At 45.9% G+C, this 12,357-nt stretch overlaps 1 protein-coding gene across 1 annotated transcript in view; it reads right to left on the reverse strand.

Moving 5' to 3' along the window:
• Positions 1–1,382: 1,382 nt before the first annotated feature.
• LOC147437053 (Transducin/WD40 repeat-like superfamily protein) overlaps positions 1,383–12,357 on the reverse strand; it is a 58,688-nt gene continuing 47,713 nt past the window's right edge. Inside the window, exons 9-10 of the mRNA XM_086486466.1 lie at positions 2,100–2,149; positions 1,383–2,027 (exon numbers count right to left, since the gene is read on the reverse strand). Coding sequence (XP_086342592.1) covers positions 1,854–2,027; positions 2,100–2,149 — 224 coding nt within the window. The 3' untranslated portion in view covers positions 1,383–1,853. The remainder of the gene's footprint in view (positions 2,028–2,099; positions 2,150–12,357) is intronic.

Genomic DNA, 12,357 nt, shown 5'->3' on the forward strand with positions numbered 1-12,357 from the left:
CTTTACCTTCAAAGATAAGCACTCAAGCATCTATACCCATGGCTCGAATAGTATTAATTACAAGGAATAGAAGAGAAGGTTCAACAGAGCCAAGATAGCACCGGTTCTTGTCAAGCTTCTAATAGCTCAATAATGGTTAAGCCATAGGCAAGCCACATAGGACTCCATTATTAAGACCATAGCTCTCAACGGTGTCTCCGTTAACTGCATAAAGCAAGCGTGCTTCAAGGATGAAAATTCCCTAATCTACTCTTACTCTTTTGCAATTAATAACACCAACCATTTGTAGCAAGCTTCAAAATCATGTATAGGGATGTAGATAAAAAGAAAATAGGCAAATTATAACTTTTGGGTAGCGTCTCTACATCGAATTCTATTGGTCAAAGTATGGAAATACAGATATGCAATGCAAAAGCTGATGATAAGCATCTGGGCATGTTATGAAGACAATCATGCCGAAATAGATTTTAGAGCTTTTTTCAAATATTTTATCACGAAACTTCATGCATGCCACTTCCATCCTATCCACACCTGAAGCAATGGACCTGGTTATAAATGGAACACTTTTAAAAAGGTTAGGTAACTAGGGTGAAATAGCCCATGAAACTACAATTGAACGTTGAAGGGAATCAATGATCACTTATTTTCATTTACAAGCTAAGGACTTTCAAGCTGAAGAGTAGCGTCTTAAATCCACATTAGCATGAAGGGCTTTATGTCAAATATCCTACCTTGATCTTGGTGCATTTTTATTTACAGGAAGAGAGACTTCCAAAAGTTTGAGCTAAGCTACTATATTAACCCACTTTCATTCTAGTAGCAAGAGGCAACTGAAGACACTATAGCTACAAAAACCTTCGATTTCATCAGGTAAATGGGTGGTACGTACTACTCAACAAACGTGGACAGTAACAGTAATCTTCATTAGTTTCGAGAGAGTATGTAAGAAAAAAAACATATATCAGGGGACACGATCGTCCACACGCATACTACACTTGCTACACATTGGACAGCTAAAAGTCGGCCTACAATATACTTTCTGATTGCTAGATACACTACCTTAATCTGCCCAAGAAAGCTAGGGCATCAAGCATCTAGCAAACTCCAATACACACAACATGCATATTTATGTTAGCATTGGGGAAGTGACACACGAGATAAACATTAGCTTTGGTCTTTAATTTGGTTCTATTAGTGGAGTGTGGTCCCTTTTTTGAGGGGGGATTACCATGCATTTCAAACATATTCTTTTGTACACAATTCACTAAGCTCTCAACATTCTACCCAAAAATGTGCATATGTTGCTGAAGTGCTCACTTTCTCAAAACTTCTCAGATGATTAACAATTTTTGGTGGTTTGTATGACTTGTTATACACTCGTCTCCACTGCTCATTAACTTAATCCCCTTTTGCTTTGTGAGAAAAGAACCTCTTATGATGGTTAATCATAGCTACAGTAAGCAAAGCTATAAAACAGCCAGCTACAACTACACAAAAAATGTTGGTGCTAGCATTCAGCATACTGTAGGCTCTTACAAACCTGATATACCAGTCTCGAAACTTCAGCAAATGAAAGAAGAAAATGTGTTGATAAAACTCCTCTCTTCCTTCTAGGGACAACTGAAAGCAACCATCACTTTGGATAGCAAGGTAGCTAGCTGGCTTGTTTTCTTCCTCCTTGTAACAGGGGATCTGTGTGCGTGTGTATGAGAGAGAGAGAGAGGTGCGAGAAAAAGCAGCAACAAGAAAGATCGCACTGCTATATACACGCACTGGCCTGCTGGCCATTCACCGTGTGCCTCGATCAGAATGCATGGTAAAGTGCAGCAAGTAGCCCCCTCTAGTCGAAACAATCAGCCAGGCGCTTCATCCATTGCTGTGCCATGATTTGATTCTCCGGCATGGGACAGCTTGGAAGTATCAGGCAGCCAGAATGCAAGCACCACAGAGGCACTTGCAAACATGACACGGCGAGGTGCCCATTTAACAACAGCAGGAATACCCGCATGGTTTAACCAACATGCTACCTGCAGAACGAGAACCGACTTTGAGGCAGCTTCAATAATGTGGGCGAACAGGAAGAGAGGCAAAGCTTTTACCTGATTGCCCGTCACTGTACTCCATACACGCAAACTCCCATCTCCAGAGCCTATGAAAATGAACAAAGACACATTGAATATACAAGTTTTAAATCTAACTTCAGCACACGAGCTAGATTAAAAGGCTCGGCTGATCATGTTGCAATGCAAACACCGTTGCAGGGACACCTATGAGGCACAACTAGAGGGCGGCTACTACATAATAAGGGACACGATACTAGAGAGACCCTTGCTCACCACAAAACGATAAACTGTCAACTTTGGCTTCTCAACATGGGTGACCCTTGCTGTCTGCTCAACTGAGACTGCGCACCTGCATTTTCTGCAGCCACATTCTCCTTTCCATCAGCCTCAAGATCATCTTTTACATCAGGATACCAGCTCTTCAGCTTATCGAAAACCACATCCCTGCTCAGCCACCCTCACTTGCCGTATGACAGGGTTGTAGCATCTATACCCTTTTTGCTCAAGAAATAACCAATGAACGCACATCTTTCAGCTTTCGGATCCAACTTCATTCGCAGCTCGTCTTGAATGTAGCCTGATTGTGGTTCCTTGTGTGGAAAACACAGGAAGGTGGTTCAATTCTTTTCATCCACTCATCTCAGTAGGTGCTGGTTATCTTGCTTATGCCTTGCAGCTTTTGGCCTTGCCATGCACTCCATTACCAAAATTTTGATAAGGATTGTTTCCTTGGAGAAGGGGAAAGCCAGCGCTTTCCTGTGGACGCTGAAGTGCTGGACAAAATCCACCAATTCTAAGGTTGCAACTAGGACCAGACAACTAACGGATGGTTGCCATGTTCCCTCTCTCACTTGTAATGGCTGAGCATGTGAGTGGGAATGTATCAATTGCCAGAAACTTCAGTAGTCACAGCCCACTGCCAAGCAAGAGATTCGCAAACAATTCTAAACACCACAAAACATGCATGCAGGTATGCAAAAAATACGACAAAACACTGCCTGTTTCCGGTATCAAAACTTGACGCAAAAATAAAATATCACAGGATGACACCCAACTTTTTATATAATCAAACACCTTCGGGCTTCAACTATTTTCCATTTCCACTCCCCTCCTTCCTCTTTCTCTTTTGCCCCAACAAAAGAGGGAGAGGGGGGGGAGGGGGGGTTGTTTGGTTCTATGGTATCTCCTTTAATTAACTACTATGTATAACTTTCAGACATTTCCCCGGGTAAACAAAAAGACTCCAATGAAAGTTGCAAAGATGCTTTGTGTGAGGAGTAGGACAATCCATCTTGTACCCATTGAAATCGGCATATGATGGGATGTCCCAAGGGCGTTTGTAAAATTCAATTGCCCTCTTTACCTCTGTCAATTTGGAACCTATACATTTCCCCCCTGAGTGCTTCTGTTTGCTACCGCAGAGGTCTTTTGCATAGTGCAAACTGCCTAGTGCCTGTATATACCCTCCTCCTCCTACTACTACTCTCCTCTCTCTAGGGCAGAGATTACCACGCTCATCAGACAGAACTTGATTCAGTTGGATACGAAGAAGACATGGATACAGCCTACACATGAGTTGGGTACGAAGATGGCTTTCTATAGAGAGCATCTTCTCTAGCTCACGGAGGATGGTTTTGTGATCAGACCAGGATACATGGATACTCAACTACCCCACGGGATACAATGTGCTATTGGTCAGATATGCACATCCTCACATCAGCTAGAGATCGAGACAGGCAGATTTAGAGGAGTACCCGCTGAGTCCAGGATTTGTCAAGTGTGCCAGATAGAGCACGAGATAGAGCTACATTACATATGTCACTGCCCAGTATACTATGAGATATGAGGCTGCTTTCATTGTCTATTCAGAGAGGGTTTTGTACCACTTTCTAGAGTCATGAGATACCGGGATCAGAGATGCCTCGGTTATATTTACTGGAGATTCGCAAACAGAAAGGACCTCTTGAAGAGGGGCACAATGAGAGAGATCCAACGACAGCGGCAGATTACAGATTTCTTTTAGCCACAGACAGAGGAGTTCGAGCAGTCCCCACAACATAGCAGCACCAGAGGCACTAGAGGCATACTCTTGATCGGGCGATAGAGTTGGTGTCACGAGGACGTGGCAACTGCTAACCTTAATTGTTGGTTTCTTTCCAATGATTTTTGTTTAATTTTTGAGACCCTCTTTTTGAAGTTGCAAATGGTCGGACATTGTATGGCCAATGTGAACGGTAGTTTCATCCGCAGACGGGAAGTTGGTCGGCACTGGAACTCGTAAAGTAAAAGGATGTCTAGGCTCAATTCAAGATCATGTAGGTCCCCCCGTCGCACTTAGCAAGTTGGTGGATACTAGGAAGTGAACTCAATAAAGGCATAAAGTCAAGGTGGGACTACCAACAGAAAGTATCCGACAGTTGGGCCACATTGCACTTTTGGATGCGGTCCCAATGAGGATAGATGGTCAGATGACCAATGGGAGCCCAACGGAATCATTTCCTAAAATTTAGGGAACTGCTATTTTGGGCCGTGAAATGTGTTTGCGTCATTACCTCCAGTATGACTAGGGGAACATTTTATTACTCTGTTGCAAAGTCAATTGATGCACCAATTGAGAGATTTTTAAGCAGGAAGCCCAATGTGGGAAAATTGCATGTATGAGTGCCAAGTGGCACTTTTTGGCTAATTTACCAAGTTTGGGAGAACAAAACTCGTAACTGACTTTTTGGAGCAGTTTTGGAGGCTATCAACTATGATTTTCAACCATTTCTCTCCATTTTTGAGCTTCCCATGACTTTACCTTGGACCAAGGAGCTCATTTTCAGCATTGGAAGGCATCAAATGCGTGTTTACAGGGCTGTTTTACTGCGTTTTCAGTGATACGCAGGTTTTGGCAGCCATGGAAATCTTTCCCTTTTTGCATCTATTTGTTCACAGATGCATTACAGGTCCAGCGCAGAAGAGGGGACGCTCGATTTATGCTGGGAGGATGCTTCATTGAGAACCTGTCACACAGGTTAAGAGCTATGGAGTGCTTTCTTTCCCTCCCATGTACAGTGTGGTGCTAGGAGTGATGCCCTGCACACTACACATTGCTCTCTCTCTCTCTCTCCCCTACGTGCAGTTGTGTGATGCCCCACAAGAGGGCTCTTCATTTGACTGATGTACAACTGTGTGGTTTCATGCTTTTGTGCTGAGCCAAGAGCCTCCTTGAGCAGGAACAGGGGTAGCTAACTGCTACTCCAAAGCAGGCACCAGTGAGGGTCATAACCTCACCATACAAGTGCGTTTTCAGCGTTGTGTACGGACGCTAGAACCATTGGGAATCGTGCCCCACTGGCAGAGGACAGCTAGGGGACTATTTGGGGCTGAAAACAGGGCAACAACCAATAAATACAGCGTGCTGAATTTATTGTTTTTGGGAAAGAATCAGAGGGTTTATGCCAGTGCAAGTGAGATCCAGCAAGGGAATTGATTTCGCACAAGTTTTGGGGCTGTTATGCTGCAGAAATTTGGCCAAATCAGGTAGTATCTAGTGTGATACAAGTAAAGGATTCCCAGGACCTTACTTTGTAATTTTCCCTCTCAAAGAATAAAGAAATACCGAAAGGGGCGCCAAATTTGGGGCCTACAGGTTGTCGGCGTTTGCTCGGGGCATTCTAGCTTCCGAGCCGTGTGTGTAGTCGAGTGTTAATTCCCGTCGCAGGTTCTCTTTGCAAAGTGCCGTGTGTGTGTGTGTCTAAAGTCAAGAAGTTCAGGTGAAAGCCAACGCCTACCGCCCCACGGGCCGGTTTCAGTTGGGGCGGTCCCATCGCCCACGGATGAGGGGGCCCACTCAACATCGACGCAGATTGCGACATAGGAGCCGTCTCGATAGAGTGCACAGAGGAGTTCGAGCAGCCCCCAAAGCATAGCAACACCAGAGGCACTAGAGGCATACTCTTGATCGGGCGATAGAGTTGGGGCGATCCCGTCGCCCACGGATGAGGGGGCCCACTCAACAATCGACGCAGATTGCGACATAGGAGCCGTCTCGACAGAGTGCTTACTAGGCTAGGCCAACGTGAGGCAGTTCCTTCATCTAATAAAAGTCTATGAAAGTACCTTGGAGGACATTGAACCTCTACAGTCTTTTGGATACTGATGTATATGTATATGATGCCTATACTGTCAGAGAGCTCCATTGCATTAGCTCACCCTTTGTATCCCCTTTGTATCAGCTTTCACTCCACCCCTACCGACTATTTTCTTCTCAGTTCTTTGTACTTTTTGTACCCAGACCTGGTATTAGATTCACCACATGTAACCTTTTGGTCTTATAGGTCATTTTGGCCTTTTGAAGACGTTAATATTACATTTCATTTCATCATCTCTCTCTCTCTCTCTCTCTCTCTCTCTCTCTCTCTCTCTCTCTCTCTCGGGCAAGAGACGAGATTCTGGGAGCATGCCCCAGAATAGTTGGTATGCTGAGGAGTGCAGAGAGATGAGAGCCCAGCTTCAAAGGGATCTTCTTTTAGGAGTCATCACTTACAGACAATCTCGGATTGCTTTCGGACGCCTTGTGCGACAGAAGAAGCGAGCTTACCTAGCTCAGATGGAGCGAGACTTATATCAGATGTTCTTGAGTAGGGACTCAGGAGAGGCATGGCGACTCTTCCATGAGCACTCCCCTCCCCCAGTGATTACTTCACCTGATGTGTGGGGCCAATATGCGACATCATTATATACGGTTCCTGGACAGGAACCCCTTCCAGACCCTACCAAGCCTTGCCCAGCTACGAGCACTTTCTTTACACCTGAGATGGTACAAAGGGCCATCGACAGGATGAGGACCGGGAAGGCATATGATCATGACGGTCTAGTAGCGGAGCACTTTATACATGCCAGGGATATGCTGATGGAGGTTCTCGCAGTGTTGTTCACTCGTGCCATGTGTGAGGGATTACCTAAGACTTGGAGGTTGTCTAATATTGTGCCCATCTTCAAGGCTGGTGACCCTACAGAGCCTAGGAACTACCGCACTATTATGGTTGGACACACATTGGCACGGTTGTATGCATCTATTCTGGAGCAACACTTGAGTAATTGGGCAGAGGGCGAGGGTGTACGAGCAAAGGGTCAGGCCGGCTTCAGGAGGGGTTTCTCCACTCTTGATCATATTCTGACACTCAGGGCCATCATTGAGGAGGGCAGAGCACATGGGAGACGGATCTATTGTAGCTTTGTGGATTTTCGCAAAGCATTTGACATGGTACCAAGAGCTCGATTGATGCGCAGACTGCAAGAGATGGGGGTGCCCATAGAGGTGATTTGGGGGATTATGGCTTTGTACAGATCAGTGGTGGGACATGTACGCACTCCAGAAGGGGTATCTGACTTAGTTCACTCTACTATTGGAGTGAAACAGGGCTGCCCATTGTCTCCTACTCTATTTGGTATGTATGTTGATGAGGTGTCTGATTACATTGACAGAGAGGGTGACAGGGGTGCCCAGCTGGCAGGGAGGTGGATCCCATTGTTGCTATATGCTGATGATATTGTGCTGATATCTGACTTACCAGAAGGTATGCAACGACATTTGGATGCACTACACAGTTTTGCAGAGGATAGTGGACAGTGTGTAAACCTAGGTAAAACCAAGGTTATGGTGTTTAACACCACACCACAATGGGTTAGGAGATCAGTACCTACTTTCAAATATGGTCAGGAGATTGTGGAGTATACAGATGCATACACTTACCTGGGGGTAGTCTTTACTAGGCCGAGACTAGACTAACTAGAGCTGGTGCGGCTCTGAAGGAATGGAGAGGATGTGTTCACAGGTTCAATTCCAGGAACCTAGGACAAAGTTATGGCTCTTTGATACTTTGGTTGCCTCTACTATGTTATATGGGGTGCAGGTTTGGGGACCTTCTATAGGCCAGGATGGTTGGAGGCGTATGGAGAATCCCTTGGTATCTATGATCTCTCGGCTGATTAGAGCCAAGGCTTCCGTACCGCATGATATCATTCAAGCGGAATTAGCTGCCCCCCCATGGAGATTGAGGCGCTTACCAGACCAGTCTCCTTTGTACACAGTCTGTGGGATACTACCAGAGACAGATATGCTAGGGTGGCTCTAGAGTCCTCCAGACATTTAGCTCTTAATGGGGATACATCATGCTGGTTTGCACAAATGGCATCATGGTTTCACCATGGACAGGTTGCCTCCTTTTCAATACTCTCTACAGGCACCCTTGAGGTCTCTGACACGGGTAGAGATTAATAGACTCATTCGTCAGGATCTGATCCAGCTGAACACGAGGAGGACATGGATAGAGCCGTTACAGGAGTTGGGCACAAAGATGGCTTTCTATAGAGAGCATCTTCTCCACCTCACGGGGGATGGGTTTGTGATTCGACCTAGCTATATGGACACGCATCTTTCTCATGGTTTTCGTTGTGCCATTGGCCAGATACGCACGTCCTCACATCAGCTCGAGATTGAGACTGGCAGATTCAGAGGGACACCAACAGATAGCAGGATATGCCGCTTATGCCATCTAGAGACAGAGACAGAAGTACATTACATATGTCATTGCACAGTGTACTATGAGATACGAGGCCGTTTTCATTGAGTTATGAGGATCAAAGATGTCTTGGGCTATATCTACTTGAGTTACACAGGCATAGAGAAACTTTACTTAGGAGAGCTGAAGAGAGACAACCCCAGAGACAGATCACAGATTTCTTTACACTAGATATTGTACACAAGAAGAACAGACAGAGGAGCAGCCAATAGTGGAGAGGTCTACCTGCACTACTGGCATTCTCATAGACCGAGCATTGGAGCTAGGGAGATCTAGATGACCCCGATGGAGAAGAGGAGCTACACAGTTTCGAAGGAGGCTACAGCAAAGGATTCGAGCCATACTCTCTCGCCGTCCAGAGTGCAGATGAAGATGGATCTCTACTCCCCTCCCATATTGTCTTCACATTGTACTGCTTAGTTTAGGATCCCGCAGTATTTATATTTTGTTATCCTAGTTTAACTTATTTTGTTAATCTACCTTTGTATTAGATACACCGCATTGTAACTTTCTGGTCTCATAGGTCACTTTGGCCTTTTGAAGATGATAATATAACATTTCATTTCATTTCATCTCTCTCTCTCTCTCTCTCTCTCTCTCTCTCTCTCTCTCTCTCTCTCTCTCTCTCTCTCTCTCTCTCTCTCTCTCTCTCTCTCTCTCTCTCTCTCTCTCTCTCTCTCTCTCTCTCTCTCTCTCTCTCTCTCTGTGTGTGACACATCAGAGGAGATGCTTAGAGAGCTAGAGCCAGAGGAGTTGGGACTTGAGAGATGCTCACACGACAGAGAGCATACAGAGTATGGGAGATACCTGAGAGAGATGACGACTACTCACAGTTTAGCCATACTGAATGGCTTAACGACTTTCCCATTGTCTACAGGTTTTACTTGTTTTCCACATAGACATGGGTCCAGCACTGTTGACTATGTTCTGACACATCCGAGCTTTATCTCTCACATTCAGGATTTCACAGTGGGGCCCAGGCCAGTTGGGATAGCAGTAGATCATGCACTTTTAACATTATCAGTCTCTTTTGAGTACAATACATCTCAGGCCTCACGGGATGGTGGACATACACGCTATACTTTTACACCAGAGACTGACTCAGTCTATGTAGAGGAGATACGTAGGCTTTTATGCACATCAGAGCCAGTATACATAGTGGAGGAGATCACATCTATGCTGACAGTGACATTACATGGGGCAGCGACAGAGGCATATCCACACACTCAGCCTGGGCAGAGACGTCGTTCTGGGCACATGCCTCAGAACAACTGGTATGATGAGGAGTGTCGACAGAGGAGAGCTCAGATACAGCGGGACCTTACATTGGGAGTGATCACCTATAGACAGTCTCGCATTGCTACACGACGACTAGTGCGGCGGAAGAAGCGAGCTTTCTTGGTCCAGATGGAGCAAGATTTATATCAGCTCTTCCTTAGTAGAGATTCAGGAGAGGCTTGGCGTCTATTCCATGAGAAGTCTCCCCCACCAGTGATTACTTCTACAGAGATATGGGGGCAGTATGCAACATCTTTATACACTGTACCTGGACAACCACCATTACCAGACCCACCACAACCATGTCCGGCTACAAGCACCTTCTTTACCACTGAGATGGTAAAGGAGGCCATTGACAGGATGAAGACCAGACGGGCACAGGATCATGAGGGTTTGGTAGCAGAGCACATTATACATGCTGGGGATTTGTTGGCAGAGATGCTTGCACGGATATTCAACCGTGTCATGTGTGAGGGTCTCCCTGAGTCTTGGAGATTATCTACTATTGTACCTATCTTCAAGACAGGTGACCCCACAGTGCCGGGGAATTACCGTACTATCATGGTAGGACACACATTGGCATGGTTATATGCATCCATCCTAGAACATAGGCTGAGCAGTTGGGCAGAGATTATGGGCATACGAGCACCTGGGCAGGCTGGTTTCAGAAGGGGTTTCTCCACACTAGATCATGTCTTTACACTCAGAGCTATCATTGAGGAGGGTCGAGCACATGGTAGACGGATATACTGCAGCTTTGTGGATTTTCGCAAAGCCTTTGACACAGTGCCGAGGGCCAGATTGATGCACCGGCTTATGGAATTGGGGGTACCCACAGAGCTGATGTGGGGGATCATGGCATTGTACAGTTCAGTGATGGGTCATGTACGCACATCAGAGGGGATATCCGACATAGTTCACTCCACCATCGGAGTGAAACAGGGATGCCCACTGTCCTCTACTTTATTTGGTATGTATGTTGATGGGGTCTCTGATTATATTGACAGAGGAGGTGATAGAGGTGCTCAGCTTGCAGGGACATGGATCCCTCTTTTATTGTATGCTGACGATATCGTGTTGATATCAGAATCGCCAGAGGGTATGCAGAGACATTTGGACGCATTGCATAGTTTTGCAGAGGATAGTGGATTGTCTGTCAACCTTGGTAAAACCAAGGTCATGGTATTTAATACCACGCCACAGTGGGTTAGGAGATCAGCACCTACTTTCACATATGGACAGGACAGTATGGAGTACACTGATGCATACACATATCTTGGGGTGGTCTTTAGTGGACCGAGGTTCACACTGAAAGTAGCAGCAGACACTAGATTGACTCGTGCCTATGCAGCCCTAGGTGGTTTAGAGAGGATTTGCTCGCAAGTTCAGTTCCAGGAACCTCGAACAAAGCTCTGGCTTTTCGATACTTTGGTCGCTTCAGTTATGCACTACGCGGTTCAGGTTTGGGGACCGTCTATTGACAGTGCTGGATGGACTAATATGGAGAGACCCCTGATATCTATGATTTCTAGGCTGATTAGAGCCAAGGCCTCAGTCCCACATGACATCATACGAGCGGAGCTGGCTGCCCCACCTATGGAGGTTGAGGCACTCACCAGATCAGTATCATTTGTACACAGCTTATGGGACACCACCAGGGACAGGTATGCCAGGCTTGCTCTCGAGTCATCCAGACAGCTGGCATTACAGGGAGATACATCATGTTGGTATGCACAGATGAACTCATGGTTTCAGAGGCATGGTTTCAGCATGGACAGGCTGCCCCCTTTCCAGTATTCTCTTGATGCACCATCCTTGGCTCTTACACGGATGGAGACTACTAGACTCATTCGGCAGGATCTTATCCAGCTTGATAGCAAGAGGACATGGATAGAACCATCACGGGAGTTGGGTACGAAGAGGGTTTTCTATAGAGAACATCTTCTTCAACTCACGACAGACGGATTTGTCACACGGCCCAGTTACATGGACACACATCTATCTCATAGGTTATGATGTGCTATTGGCCAGATTCGCACATCTTCACACCAGCTTGGGATTGAGACAGGTAGATTCAAAGGCATACCAGCAGACAGTAGGATATGTCAGTTATGCCATGCAGAGCCAGAGACAGAGTTTCACTACATATGTCGCTGCACAATCTACTATGAGATACGGGGACGCTTTCATTGTCTATTCAGAGATGGTTTTGACTCGTTAGACAGAGTCATGAGATATCAGGATCAAAGATGTCTCGGATTATTCCTACTTGAGATTCAGAGACATAGAGACGCTCTATTGAATGGGCAAAGACAGAGACAGTCCCAGAGACGCATCCCAGATTTCTTCAGTCTGAGTACCACAGAGTCAGAGGGGACACCACCACCAGAGAGCTCGGTTCCCACCCATACACACATCAGCGGTACTCTCATTGATCGAGCTACAGA

The sequence above is a fragment of the Adiantum capillus-veneris genome, chromosome 17 (genome assembly GCF_014529385.1).
Source record: "Adiantum capillus-veneris isolate H3 chromosome 17, ASM1452938v2, whole genome shotgun sequence".
NCBI classification, from domain to species: domain Eukaryota; kingdom Viridiplantae; phylum Streptophyta; class Polypodiopsida; order Polypodiales; family Pteridaceae; genus Adiantum; species Adiantum capillus-veneris.